The sequence below is a fragment of the Phyllobates terribilis genome, unplaced genomic scaffold (genome assembly GCF_046119375.1).
Source record: "Phyllobates terribilis strain yellow unplaced genomic scaffold, ASM4611937v1 Scaffold_3__8_contigs__length_932513732, whole genome shotgun sequence".
Classification (NCBI taxonomy): domain Eukaryota; kingdom Metazoa; phylum Chordata; class Amphibia; order Anura; family Dendrobatidae; genus Phyllobates; species Phyllobates terribilis.
The window spans coordinates 411,987,272-412,002,953 of NW_027362763.1; the positions used below are offsets into that span (position 1 = coordinate 411,987,272).

General features: G+C 40.8%; 1 protein-coding gene across 2 annotated transcripts in view; it reads right to left on the reverse strand.

Moving 5' to 3' along the window:
- PHIP (PHIP subunit of CUL4-Ring ligase complex) overlaps positions 1-15,682 on the reverse strand; it is a 114,395-nt gene that overhangs the window by 77,817 nt on the left and 20,896 nt on the right. For both annotated transcript variants that reach the window (XM_073675600.1, XM_073675599.1), the window contains exons 5-9: positions 6,903-7,053; positions 6,721-6,819; positions 1,992-2,152; positions 1,617-1,838; positions 1,311-1,411 (exon numbers count right to left, since the gene is read on the reverse strand). In XM_073675600.1, the coding sequence (XP_073531701.1) occupies positions 1,311-1,411; positions 1,617-1,838; positions 1,992-2,152; positions 6,721-6,819; positions 6,903-7,053 (734 nt within the window). The remainder of the gene's footprint in view (positions 1-1,310; positions 1,412-1,616; positions 1,839-1,991; positions 2,153-6,720; positions 6,820-6,902; positions 7,054-15,682) is intronic.

A 15,682-nucleotide genomic window follows, 5' to 3' on the forward strand; every position in this document is an offset into this window, starting at 1 on the left:
AAGAACTTTACTGTTACTTACTGAAAAGACTTGTTATTCCAAGTTATTTTTGATTCCATTCTTACTAACCCCTTTGAAATAATGGTTATTCCTATTGTGTGTAATTTTTCCTCCGTTGGCGCCAAGGTCTTTCCTCCCATGGTATGAGTTCTAGGTCCTTCTCCTAGAGAGATGGACTCTTGTGACCATCTCCCTTGTCCTCTTCTCTCATCTCTTCATGAGCGTGTTGAATAAATTTGAGGGATTTGAGGGACATTAGTCTTCCTTCCCTCTCTTGAATCTTCCACCTTTCGGAAGTAGGAAGTGTCCAGGGACACTTGTACCCCAGCCTGTGGAGCTGTCATTGAGAAGCACACGGTCCAGGAACACCAGGAAGTCCATGACTCTTCCCTTCTTCCAACCCTCTGAAGTTCAGAGGCAGTCTTATCTGTACTAGCCGTGGCTTACATCCAGGGTGGAATGCTAAATAAGACAGTCTGGTGTTTTGGTCTGAATTCATTGTTCTGCCTTTTCTCCGCAGCTTCTCCCTCGAAGGGGGACACCCCCAGATTGCCCAGAATCTGCCCATCGTTCCATGGACTGGTCGTTCTTCCTGGTCTTCGGTCCACACCTTCTTCTTGTACTACACGGTATCTTCTCTCGGCCTCAGCAAACGCCAATCTGAATAGGAAGGTCCCTTGTGCAGCAGTGGACAGACCTTACCTTTTGAGTATTTGTCTCTTCCCACCCTAGGGACTGCTTTAGGACATCCCATGGTTTCCTGTGCCCCCCAATGAAGGCTCCGAGAAAAGGTTTTTACGGCGAGTATCAAAAGTCTTTTTAACACCTTTAATTGTGAAACGTATTTTTATTCCAAGATCAATTGATTAAAGTGTACTTTCTTTGTGGGGAAAACCCTTTAAATATATAAAAAAAAAATCCTGTGCAAATTTGGCATCAGAACAATCATACTGACCTGAATAATTTCCAGGTCACTTTTACCATACAATGAAAACCGTAAAAACAAAACCCAAAAATAAGTGGCAGAATCACTTTTTTATTCATTACTTTATCCCACTTGGATTTTTTTTCCTATTTTTCAGTAAATTGAATGGCAAAATTAATGGTGTCAGTGAAAACTACAGTTTGTTCTGGAAACAACAAGCCCCCGTACAGCTATTTCAACGGGGGGAGGGGGGGGGGGGAATTCTCTCTTTGGAGGGAAAAATGCAAACATAAAAGTGAAAAATGGCTGCAGAGGGTTAAGCTTAATCATCAAGGCCATTCAAGAAAAGAAACGGACAACCAAGAAAGTTACACAAAACACTTACTTAAACTTCAGAGTCCCTGCATCCCAAAGCCAGAAGCAAATTGTCCCATCTGCTCCAGTTGAAGAGAGGTATCTCTTAGACCCACTGCACAAGGGGGAGAACTGCAAATTAAAAAAAGAGAAAAGAGAACACAAAACTGAAAAACAAACACCTAAACACAAACAGCAGCTAAGCATTGGTCCTGAAGTCTGCTAGATAAATCTTTGGCTTATACAAGCTCAGCATCTTCCTCTCTGCCTTCACATAGACCGAACATTTCAACTCTTATGCATGTTGATGCCATGATTTACCTTAGTAATCCATTACCTGTAGTGATGTGATGGATGCACTGTGTCCCTGTAGAATGGCCAGTGGTGCACACGTCCTTAAGCACCATATTCTGATCATTTTGTCACAGCTCCCAGCAGCAATCATTGTGTTTTCATAGTTCACAGCCATGTCGGATATTTCTGCAGCGTGTCCTCTTAGTGTGGCTAGAAGACGACCATCATCCGTTGCCCATATTTTCACAAGGCAGTCATCAGAACCCTAACATTTATTGGATAGATGGCAAACATAAGGAGTGGTGTACTTTTTTTTCAGTGATGCCTTATGCACAGAAAATTAACATTTTTTGGAAATAGAAATAGCTCAGTTTTATCTCAAACCTTTTAAAAAAAATAAAATAAAGAATCAACTTACTGTAAATATCCTTCTACCCGTCCGATCAAACGTTACACAGTAAACAGAGGAGAGATGTCCTAGGATCCGCTTGTGCATCTTCATGTGCTGATAGACAGCGGTCGGCACTAATGACTGAAACTTGTACTTTCCATTTAGTTTTCTTGCAAAAAGTGTACTTGCTGTAAGATAAAATACCACCATTACCATATTTGTGGATATGAACACAAAAAGGTACAAAAAGAAATTCACCATTTTCAACAAGGCACAAAGAAACCATAACAAATGTATACACAGTCCATATATGCAGCAGTATATCAAAGTGACCAGAGCACAATAACAACATGCAGGCATCATTTTCCAGACACTATGGATCCAATTCATCATTTGCGGGGGGGTTTGAAGTCACTTTCCTTTTTTTTTTTTTTTTTTATCTTGTGGTATATTAGTTGCCGCTCTGTGGCGCTAAATTCATTAAAAAAAAAATAATTACATCTTGATCTCTATTTACAACTTTGGTGTCAAAAGTTGCACAAATTGCACCAAAATTTTGGCGTTCCTGAAAATACACCACATGGGACTGGAGTTAAATTGCACCAAATTTTGCAACTTTTTAAAAAGTCGCAAGTGGGGAATCAGGTGGAAAAAAATCTGGAATCTCTAAACTCCGCTCACAAAGCGGAAAACAAGAGGAAAAAAAAACAAAAAGGCGAGCACATATAAAATGGATTTAAAAGGTCTAAATAGGATAAATTGGTTGCAAAGAAAAAAAAATGAGACAACACACACAAAACAGGCGGAAAGGCAATGATGAACTATGGCCTCGTCCCAATGTGCTGTTATGCAGGTGATGCTTTATGACATGTACACAAGCAATCAGTATATTTTAAAAATTCATAATGATGAACTGTAAGTAGCAAGGACGCCTGTATAGAAGACTTCGCTAGGACCAGAGAACAGTTTTACCAGGAGGGGTTATCTTCACAGGTGGCGGTTTTTGGAGAGTTTTATTCTTTAGCCAAAATGTTCACTCTTGGCTGTAAAGACCTTGCACATTAACGCAGCTTTTTGCTGCATTATTTTGCTGTGTTTTCAGACATATTACATATGTGATTTGTCTAAAGTGCATGTAAATAAAGTTTGCTTTATTCACCAAAAACACTGCAAAAATGCAGCACAAATGTTATGTTGCATTTTTGCACTCTCTCATTGCTTTCTATGGATGAAAAAGCAAAACAAAAACAAAGAATTGACATGCTGCAGTATTCAAACAAAAAACGTAAGTTAGAAACAAAATAAACATATACCCAGCTGTAAGTAAAACGTAATAGGGTACTTCATAAACACTGTTTTTGATAAAAAAAAACGCAGAAAAGACATCCCAACATCGCCAAGGTGCACCCAATCTGGATGGTCCTAACCTCTAGTACTAATACCTTACCATGTGTCAAAAATTACCTCAATGTCAGTAGTATATACAATTAAAAAAAAAGTAAAAATAAGAAAAAAAAACACATTTATCGAATACAGTATAAGGCTATGTGCCCACGATGCAGAAATGCTCCGGATTTTTTTCCTGAGCGTTTCTGCATCTCCCTGGCAGAAAAAACCGCATGTGGATTGTACATACGGAAACGCTTAAAAAACGCATCGTGGGCACACAGACTAAAAGTCATAGGTTTTGTAATGTATACTTGCTGTTCATTCCTTCCTTTTCTTAACTCTTCCCTTTTCTCCTCCCCATTAAAAGTTTATATATTCCCTTCCCCTTCAGATTTCCCTTTCGTTTAGGTATAGTTTAGTGTGAATTCTCTACCCACCCTGTAAAATTTTTCAATTAATATATGAACATCAACAAAAAAAAAACAAAACAAAACAACCTCGTTGTGAATAAGGGCCGAGCAGGACCGGGGCCGTTTACCAAGTATCCCATGTTATTTATATGAACTATTGCTTTTTACTTACTTACAGCAGGGTATATGCCCATTTTGTTTTTATCTTAGGTTTTGTCTGTTTAATGGGCAGTGTGAACATGCGCCTACACATTGCATGTATACCAACTTATACTCTAGTACATTTCTTTAGGTTATGCGTCAGGCTTTTGCACTCCATGCACGCAAGGGCCTGATCTCCCTTTCTTTGAGCTGGGCATTGCGTTTATATAGTTTCTCATTGCTGTCCATAGTCGGGCCCAGGTCCTGCTCGGCCCTTATTCATATTGACGTCACTTTGACACATGGTAAGGACCGTCCCTAATGGGTACACCTTGATTCTGTTGGAATGACTTTTGCACTTTTTTTGATCGAAAACAGTGATTACTGTTTTAATAACATGACCCATGTTATTCTGCACAAAAAAAATCAACAAAAACATGCTTCAAAATACCTCACATCTGAACATCGCTTAAGGGAACATTCCCACAATGAGTATTAAGGCTATGTGCCCACGATGCAGAAATGCTCAGGATTTTTTCCTGAGCGTTTCTGCATCTCCCTGGCAGAAAAAACGCATGCGGATTGTACATGCGGATTGTACATGCGGATTGTACATGCGTTTTTCCTGCCAGGGACAAGTGGAAGTGAAGCGTTCACATGCATTTCCACATGCGGATTGACAAGTGCTTTCCAAGCGATTTTAGCATCACTTGGAAAGTGCTTGTGACAACTAGGTCACACTATATAAATCCATACAAACGGCATGGATTCATATAGTGTGACCCGAGAGAATGTCAAAAAATAAAAAAAGAAATCTATACTTACCTTCCGATGGCCCCCGGAGTCTTGTTTCCCTCTGTCCCGGCTGTCGGCAGCGCTACACTGAAGGACCTGCCGACGTCAGCATCGTGTGACCCGTCAAATGACTAGGACGTCAGCGCAGGTCCTTCAGTGCATCGCAAACTGTCGGCATGAGAGGAGGAGCGCACCGCGGGCCGCCAGAAGGTAAGTATATATATTTTTTTGTTTTGTTTTTTACAGTTTTCTATGGTACCCGGGTCCGGAGAAGAGTCTCCTGTCCTCTAGACCTGGGTACCATCTGCACACTGGAACGCATAGAATGCGCATCTACATATACAGTGATGCGTAATCCATGCGGTCTAATGCAAGTCAATGGCGGCGAAAACGCAGCACTTCCGCAAAATAATTGGTAGTGCGGCGTTTTTTTCCGCAATGATAATCCGCAGCGGAAATTTCCGCAGCATGTGCACAGCACATGCGGATTATCATTGGGGAACATGGCAGACCTTCTACCAAGCGTTTTTTAAGCGTTTCTGCAGCGTTTTTGCAGCTCCGGAATTGCTTAAAAAACGCATCGTGGGCACACAGCCTCAGTGAAGTTTTTGATATTGCAAATTATCTGCACCTCTTAGGTAATTTAGGTCACTTGTGTTTTTTCCCATTGCATTTTCGGGTGCATTTTTTTTACATGCGTTTTTAATCACATTAATAACTGTTTTTTTGTCTCTGTTTGGTGTGTAATGTTATAAATGGAAATGTTTGTTTATGGGTCTTCCTGGTACTTGGATTTGACAAAACTTTACTGATACGTGTGATGTAGATTACATGCATTTTTATTGTGTTTCCTCATCAGAAACATGTGAAAAACGCATTTGCTTTTTTATCTGCAGATTTTCTGCATCTAATACAAGTCTATGGGGTAAATCCGCAAAAAAAAACCTCAGGTCAGTTTACACAAAGTAAAAAAAACACCATGGACAAGAGATTTCAATAAATCCCATACACTTTACTAGAACTGTAAGATGCAGAGTTTTTTCCACAGCGAAAATACGTGTCAAAAACTGATCGTGGGAACTTAACCTTAAAGGAGTATTCCCATCTCCAAGATCTTATTCCAATATGTAGTCAGTGTAGTAATATTATATAAAAACCTCCAATTAGATATGTAGTATAGTAGCTTTGATTCGCTATGTCTCTTTCCTCATGTGCAGGCATTGCAGGATCTTAGCTATCCATGGTTACGACCACTGATATAGTGACAGTTAGCTAGTTGCTACTGGTCGTGACCACGGATACCTAAGGTCCTGCAATGCCTGCACATAAAGAAAGATATAGTGAATCAGAAAAACTATACTACATTTCTAATTGGAGGTATTTGCGAATATTATTATTAGTACACCTACTATACACTGGGATAGGATCTTGGAGATGGGAATACCCCTTTAACCTAAGGGCTCACTCACACCAGCATATACATCGGACGAGTGCTATCCAATTTTTTATATGATAGCACTCAGACCAATGTTATTCGATCAAGCAGTGCTGGTGCACAATGTTTTTCACTAACAGAATCTGTCAGTGGAAAAAAAAAAAAACGCAGCATGTTGCGGTTTTCACTTGGAAATTGGATGCCACTGATCCATTCAAGTCTATGGGTGCATGGAAGGCATCAGACTGCACTCAGATGACATCTGAGTGCAGTCAGATTTCCACAAACTCACACAATGGAGAAATTTTGACAGAGAATTGGATCTCACTATGCGGACACTCAAACCAAACTCTGATTAGAGTTTGAGCAGAGTGTCACTCGTATAGTTGGCCTGATTCTCTCAGATGAGAGAATCTACAGCCGTCTAACTGTAGCCCAATAGTGATACAAAGAGGTATCATCAGCAAAAAAAAAAAATAAATAATTAGTAAACAGCACTCCAAATTTACAACGACACAATCCAGGTGGCCCACAAGTGGTACCTATATGGTATGCTCTACTGAATGCTTTTTCGTTCTGCACTCACCCAAGTTTGGTGGGCTTCCATAATTTATTGGTGACTCTGGAGGCCTTCCACTGTGTAAAGCTGCAAGAGCTGAGCCTTTCCACACAACATGTTTGCAGCCTAAGGATGAACAGGCAGTAAATTATATCAAAAATCATACATTTAATTCCGCTAAAAATGAAGGACATATGGGGTTCTCGTACTTCTGTTTGTTCGCAGCAGCGACTGGCGGCCAGCTCCCAGTAGTGTTAAGACTCCAGGAACACTCTGAGGAATCTCTTTCTCTAGGAGTGGTCCTACTCTTTGACATACTTGCATTAAATGGTCAGGTGCCAAGTGCCTGTAATATTTCACCTAGGGAAAATGGAAATAGAAGGAAAAAAAATAAAAAAACACACATCTTACAGATTTGTTTAAAAACATCATAGTGGCTTCAGACATTCTTCCATCTCCAAATAGGAAAAGGTCATAATTGTAGAGCTCTTTTTCTGTATATTCTGTTTAAGTGAATCTGTCACCGGGTTTTGGCCACCTAATCTGAGAACAGTAAAATGTAGAGACAGAGACCCCTATTCTAGTTGTGTGTGACTTACTGGGCTGCTTGCTGTAGTTGTTATAAAATCATTAATCTATCAGCAGGAGATCATTACTAGTGGATTAGAAAACCTGCTGCCATGTAGTCCAACCACGACCCCATCACTGATTGGCAGCTTTCTGTGTATGCTGTGCAATCAGTGGTGTGGGCTGGGGTCATTCAGAGCTCTACAAATAAAACAGTGATTTTATCAAAACATCAATCAGCCCAGTAAGTGACACATCGCTGGATTCATGGGCTCTGCCCCTACAGCATGCCGCTCTGACAGTAGAGGCCTACTTTTCTTTTTAATACAGACTTTCCTCCAGACATCTTAGTTACCAACTGAGCAGAGTAACAGCTATAAATGGCCTCAGAGGTGAGATTTATATGTATAACACATAACCGTGAGGTCAGCAACTGGCTGAGGTTTACATAAATGATTGACAGTAGGTCATTAAATTCCAGTACAGAGAGGGAGATGTTGCTCTGATTGCTGTGGTTTGTTAGCAACATTTAATGTTTAATTACTGACACAGCAGCATTTAAATGACTCAATTACCAATGTGGGTGCCGATGGTTCGCCGGGGCCTACTGAAAGCCCACATGGCTGCAATCTTAGTCCTCCTGTGAAACCCAGCTTTTACGCGTCATTTTCTCTATATACTGCAATACACTAAGATTGCGGTATACAATCAAGCAATCAAACAATCGCAGGTTCAAGTACCCAAAACAATACACAATTGTGAATCATTGGCCTTTTCCAATTTAAAAAAATAAAAAAATAAATCATTGATATATCTGTAAAAAAAAAGGTCAACCACAATAAAAAAAATTATTTAACCGATATGGAAAACATGGTAAAGAGAAAAAAAAATTAACCGTAAAAACACCAGAATTGCGGTTTATCAATTATCCCACCTTCCCAAAAAAAAAAAAAAAAGGATCAAAATGCCAGTTCAGCACGCAAATCAAAAAAACAAGCTTTCGCACAACACAAATCAATGGAAAAAGAAAAATTGACAGGTCTCACAAAGTGACGAAACAAATGACGGCTCTGCGTGTGTGCATACGGAGAGGCTCGCCAGTCACTGTCAGCAGGCGAGGAGAAGCCACAGAGGACCCACCTGTACAACTAGTCACCCGTGCAGCTCGGTCTCGGCCGCTATTAAAAGTATGTTTTTCTCTGAAACACCGCAGCGTCAGACAAGCATACATGGCCGTGATCATACAGCCAGTGTCTGATACATGCTGCCCCTGTTTGGGCAGCATGTATCAGCTGGTAGGTTCCCTTTAATGGTCATATACTTTCAGCAACTAAAGTCCTAACAGTATAGAAGGTGAGGTGCAGTCATACGCTAGATTAATTTTTATCTATTGCCATCTTAGCAAATGAGATATATCAAAGTTAGGACTTCCAGTTCAATGATTCCTCAAGACGAGACCCCCCCACCCCACCCCCCCGCAGAGAAACTATCAGCTCCAGCAAGAAGGCCTTTCAGTAATATTTAAGTATGGTGTGAAGTATCATCGGCAGGAAATCTAGGAACATTTACACTAATGGACTTTTGAGACTCAGAACTTGTCTTATTCTCATTTGTTTTGCGGGTTAAGACGCGGCCATTAAAGTCTATGGGGATCCGTATAAAACAGATGACACATGGAAGACATTCTTTTTAGTTCAGTGCTCCACCTGAGTTTCATCCATTTTCACTGATCCATTAAGAGTCAATAGATAAATAAAAGTTCAGAGTCTTCGTCATTCAGTTTTTAAAAAGTTTTAAAAAAAAAAACACCATGGATGCAACAGAGGCAAAACGGGTGACGCAAGGAAAAAAAAAAAAAAATATCCATTTCTCACAGATGCACAAATATCTGAAAGCACCCCAAAAGTATATTCCCACATAGCATCTCAGCTGTGGACCTCCCACTGTGGAAATAATAACCAATGCGGATATCAATCAGAATAAAAAGTGCTTCTCATTTCATTTTATGCTGCAGGTATTTTTTGCAGTATGTGCATGATGGGTCATAAAATCCCAGGCACCATGCTGGCACTGTATTGCAGCAGATTTTTACAAGCTAGTACATAATGGAAAATAGACTGGATTTTTGCTGTACGAGAAGGGGGTCCTGCATTAATGCCATTAACCTGCAAATATGGGGTTAATCTACAGGCTAATAGAATTAGAAAGGTGCCCAGCTGCTGAACTGAAAATCATTGTGCCGGGGCGAGCATCCTGATTTTCGAGAGGAATAAAGTTTATTTTTCTCCACGAGCTGCGCTTTCAGCACGGCGACCGGGCACCTTTTTGAAGCTATTAACCTGCAAATTTAACCCTTTATCTGCAGATTAATAGCGTTATCCGATGTGACAGGTTCCCTGTAAAAATAATTGTAATCAGTATTCTACCAGCAAGTTCCCTTAGGGCACTTAAATTCCGATGATAAAAAGAAGTGTAAATAAAGAAGATCTGTCAGCTCTACTGACATGCCGGCTAAGTAAATACTAGTACTCCCTACGAAATAACGAGCATCGGAATGTTTTATTAGAACTTTGTATTATGTTGCTATTATTCCTCCCATAAACGTATGAATCTATCACAACAGGCTGTTACCAAGCCTGGCCCCTCCCGCAGCTAATAATATCACCCCTCAGCAGTCCCAGAAATTGTGCATCTATAAGATGCGCCACTTGTGGCGCTTAGCCTCCGCTCTTCCCACTGCCCTGTAGCCGTGGCAAGTGGAGTAATGGGGTTGGGGTTCATGTCAGCCTTGTATTGGTGGCTGACATGAAGCCCAGGTTAGTAATGGAGAGAAGTCTATAAGACGTCCCCATTGCTAACCACATAGTAAAGTTTTCACTGCTTTTTCAATAAGAAATGGACAGAATAAAGTATTTTAATGAAATAAAAATACACACAGTTTTAACAATTTTTTATTGCATGCCCAGTCCCCGAATCCCTCAATCCTCTAAAAAAAATTAAAAAAAAAAAAAAAAAAAACATATCCCTCACCTATCCGCCATCACGACGTAATCCAGATTGTCCATCGTGATCCGGGTCACTTCTACAGCAGTGACATCAGCAATCACTGATGTCACTGCTGTAGAAGACAGCAATGTACACTGACAGGAGTATAAAATCACTCCTGTCAGTGTACATGGCTCTGCTGCAGGAGTGAGGTCACTTGGGATCATCAGCTGAAGATCAGCTGATCAGCCCCAGTGACCTCAGCATCAGTGGTACGTGGGAACATTCTTGAGAATGTTCCCACGCAGAACCGGTGCCATAAAGTGAGATCCCGGAGCTCTCAGCTGATCTTCAGCTGAGAGCTCACGTGATCTCAGGTCCTGGCAGCGCAGCGGATCTACACTGCTGGGAGCAAGAGCGCTCCAGTCAGTGTACCACTGGCCTGATCACATCGCAAGGACCAGGAGGACACTGAGGGGCACCAGACAGGTTTTTTTCTGTTTTGTTTGTTTTTTTTACACAGCGTGCAGCCCCGGCTCGGCTGAGAACACTACTCAGCCGCACCGCTCCCGCTGTTATCAGCGGGACTGGCGGTCGGATGATGGGAGTAGTATTCTTCCCCAGCCAACCCAGGTACCACTCTATGTGCGTTTTTGACCCATTGACTAGTCAAATATGCAGCAAATAACTGCAGCAAATCCGCAGATATATTTATACCTGCAGATTTGCTGCAGTTCAATTAAAGTCAATGGGCAGGAAACACTGCAGAAACGCTACATAGAATTGACATGCTGCGTATTTAAACACAATGACAATCCTGAGTGGAAAATTCAGCAACATGTGCACAACACATCAGGATTGTCATTGCATTAGCTGGCAGATTGATTACATAGCGTTTTTGATGCATTTCCGCACAGAAAAAACGCAACAAAAATGTGTGTGCACTTAAACTGCAGATGGGAACAGGGATTTTCCAAAAATGGAAAACCCCTTCAAAATTATTTATAAACTGGTAGTAGAAATAACACAGAAAACACCACAAGAAAAGATGCTCCAGGGTTCTTTTATTATCAGAAATGCAATTATTTACTACACAGTCATGTCAGGAGTGGTGACCAGTTCTGACCACAGGAGCGCATGTTTCTCTACAGAGCTCTATGGAGATATGGAAACAGTAGAACCTGAGATGTGTGGCTAAAACAGGTAGTTCACAAATAATATTTCAGTGCCATTAGACACTAAACTACATCTACTAAATTTAAAATGTCATTTATAAAGTACAGTACAATTTTTGTGCAGTGTTAATGAGGAATGCTACAAACATTTTGAAGATTTACTCCCATCTCTACAGCTTACAGCAGGCCTGGGACATCCATAGGGCTGGATACAGTGGTGTCCCGCACCACATGGCCATTGCTCACTGTGTACCACTTTCACCTGTATCTGCATCAAGGTGTAGATATCAGTGAATACAGTGATGGAACAGGGAGCAGTTAGCTCATTCTTCCATCATTGATCCAGTGAATCAGAGCGCAGCAGGCAAGATGGTGTCACTATATCATGCCAGCTGTGCGTCAGTACACAGTGCAGGTTGGAGCAGAGGGGAAACAGAGTTAGGAAAGTAGCTTTATTTTGATTTATTTTTTTAATTGACAATACATTGTGAGAAACTGTGGGGACATCATACTGTGTAGGAGAGGGCTGTGTGGGGGACGTCATACGGTGTAGGAGAGGGCTGTGTGGGGGACGTCATACGGTGTAGGAGAGGGTTGTGTGGGGGACGTCATACTATGTAGGAGAGGGTTGTGTGGGGGACGTCATACTATGTAGGAGAGGGTTGTGTGGGGGACGTCATACTATGTAGGAGAGGGTTGTGTGGGGGACGTCATACTATGTAGGAGAGGGTTGTGTGGGGGACGTCATACTATGTAGGAGAGGGTTGTGTGGGGGACATCATACTATGTAGGAGAGGGTTGTGTGGGGGACGTCATACTGTGTGGGGACGTCATACTGTGTGTCGTGACTGTAGGAGCATTACATTGTGCTGGGAGCTGCTGATCAAGGTACAATAGCTGAATAATAGGAGCAGTATTTATAAACTTTATACAAAGCAATAAATGGTACAGTTTTGATTGGCTGCTACAGATAAGAATACATATTACAATATCCATATCGTAACATGTATTAGCAATAGCAGCTAGTCAACATACTTCATTCTGCTCAATATAAAGTGATAAAAATATAAAGCAATAATAGTAATGAGTGAAGTTCGGCTGGTTGGTTTGGCCCTCCACAATAGTCAGTCTCTCATGTGGCCACTTTGGAAAAGTGGCTTATTGACAGATATTGAAAAAAAGTAAGTGACTGGTCACGCAGACAATTCTCTGGCAGGAATACAACAGGCTTTGGGATTTCTCAGGCGCTGAGCCTGCATCTTTGCCTGCACATGACAGCTGATCTGATCAGCTGTCATGTGCCTCTAAGGCTATGTGCCCACGATCAGACTACAGCAGCGCTTTTGGACACACAGTATTTTCGCTGTGTCCGTTCATACAGGTAAATCTGCATGTGTTCATTGAATACATGCGGAGTTACCACGTCCTATACATTCTATTGAGGAAATTTCTTTTGCGGAGACTTGCAGAGATTGACATGCTGCGGCTCATAAAGCCGCAGCGGCAAATAGAAGCACAGTCTATAAATCCCATCCACTGTGCTTCTATTGTACAACGCAGCGTTTTGAAAGCAGCGCAAGTGAGCAGCGAGTCCAAAACACTGCCATTACGGATTGTGGGCACATACCCTAACAGCCTAACATGCGCCGGCCAGAAGCACGTCACAAATTCCGCCCATCAGCACCCGTCACGTGATCGCGGGATGCCAATGGGTTGTCATGACAGCCGGAGGTCTGCAGAAGACCCCCATGCTTGTCACTGAATTTCCTATGAATGCCAGCTGGCATTCATAGATTGTGGTTTTTGCTACACATAGCAGGGCTGAAGCTCTGCTATGTCTAGCACAGGCGATAGGAGACTTGAAGCTGCGATCATCCGAAGTGGACTACTGAAGCCAGTAAAAAGTAAAATTTTAAAAAATATTTAAATAATTAAAATGAAAAACCCACAAAAGTTCAAATCACCCCCATTTTTCTCCAGTGAAAAAAAAAATGTTCAGAAATGTCCAATCTATCAAAATATAAGGTAAATTAATCAGATCAGTTAACTGTGTAAAGAGAAAAAAAAAAATCTAAAAACACCAGAATTACGCTTTGTTGGCTGCCGCAACATTGCAATAACGGGCGATCAAAACATTGTATCTACCCCAAAAATGCTATCAATAAAAAAAGTCAGCTCGGTGCGCAAAAAATAAGCCTCCACCCAGCCCCAGATCCCGAAAAATGGTGAACTTGATTTTCCTCACAAATTTGGGATTTTTTTTTTACCACTTAAATAAAAAAGAACCTATTCATGTTTGGTATCTGCATACTCGTACTGACCGGGAGTGTTATAATGGCAGGTCAGTTTTAGCATTTAGTGAACATGGCAAATAAAAAAACAAACTATTTTGGAATTGCACTTTGTTTGCAATTTCACCACATTATGAATTGTTTCCGTTTTACAGTATGGTAAAATCAATGGTGTCATTCAAAAGTGCAACTTGCCCCACAATAAACAAGACATTATACGACTATATTAACGGAAAAAAAAGCAAAAAAAAAAAAGCTCAAAAACAGAAAATTGCAAGGTGGTGAAGGGGTTAACAAACTAATGATCATATAAAAGCTCTAGCATGTGTTTTTATCTCAATTTGCAGGATCTGGTCAGGTAACCCTAAAATAAAGTCAACCTAAAGAAAGCTATATTTTAGATTGCCGTCATTGATCACAAGTGTGTGAACAATTTATTGTTTAAGAAAACCAAGCAGCAGGTGCTTTATTTCCTGATGGTCCTAAGGGGCTTGTTTGTGGTACAGCAGCAGCTTTGGTGGAAAAAAAATAGCTGCTTCCAAGGGCTAACAAGGGAATAGCAACATGTTTACATAAGAATAATGAACACCCGGTCCTAAAACAGTAGGAGGCAGTAAGCTCAAAGTAAATCGTGCACATTTTTATTTCCTCGACTCTATTCGTGAAATTATGAAGATACGAGTATATTAACTGATGTTGGATTAGTAATTGTCAGCATCACATTTACCGCAATCTTAATGTAAAGTAGGGATTGTCCAGGGATAACATATTGATGACCTATCCAGTGGATAAGTCATCAATATGAAATCGGTGGGGGTCAGATACCCAGCACCCCCAATATTCATCTGTTTGTTCTGGCAGCTGTCAGATGTAAACAATTTAAAATGTGGCTGAAGAGTGCAGCTCCATCCAATGTCTAGCGGCCGCTGCAGGGTACTGCACAACAGCTCCTATTCTTCAGATAAGAGTTTGTTTAATCAAGTAGTAATGTGTTATCTAAACAAAAGTAATTAAAGGGAGTGTTTAAGCCCAAACCAACAGTATAAACCGAAGGACAATCTTATAGGAAATGTAACACCCATTTTAAATTAAAAAAAAAAAAAACAAACACCACACACCTCACTCCAATTTTTGTAAGAAAATTGCCAATGGAGAAAATAAAATAGAATATCAAAAATACATGCAACTTTTACCTGCTTGACAGATACAAAATGAATGACAAAACAGATTCATATATAATTAGGATCATAACAGACCTGATACAGGCAAAATGATGAAAGCCGCCTTTTAAAACAGATGTCAAAATGTACAATTTTTGTGGATGGCTCGTTTGGAGGAAAAAAAAAAAAACAAAACAAAAAAAACACAAGTCTTGATTAAATTGAATTGTTATTTCAGATAAGCAAGAACAATCGTGAAATTCACGTTGCCGCCCCATCCCTGTAGGAAACAATTCCAAGCTGAAAATAGACCGAGCTGCCATGTGTGGCATGGAATGAACTTCTCTCTGGGGGAAGTGGGGGGAGAGAAGAAGTTTGTGGAGGTGGCGATAGCAGGACGGGCTTCAAAGTCTAAAGAAGCTAGGCAGCATGACAGATCTGGTGACTGACAGCATCAGAACAGTCTGTAAAGGTGTGGAGCCATCCTGCACCCCCGATGTGTCCCAAGTGTTCACATTTTGCTCTCATGTTTAACAAGCCCATTACCTACATGCAGGGACACCTCTCTACGTAAGATTGCCAAACTAAGAAAACCGTAGTGTATGTAGAATGCTGGTGCTTCCTGGAGGCTTGCTCAGGGAAATTATAGGCGAATCTGCAGATTCTCATGTAAAGGCTAATTAACACATTGTGCTTGATGCACTGTAGAGGTTACTTTACCATCTGTAGAATATGATGTTTAGTTCCTTTGTGCAGTGCTGATAAATTATTTAGCAGCACATTAGTATTATCCGTACATGTGTTCAGTTAT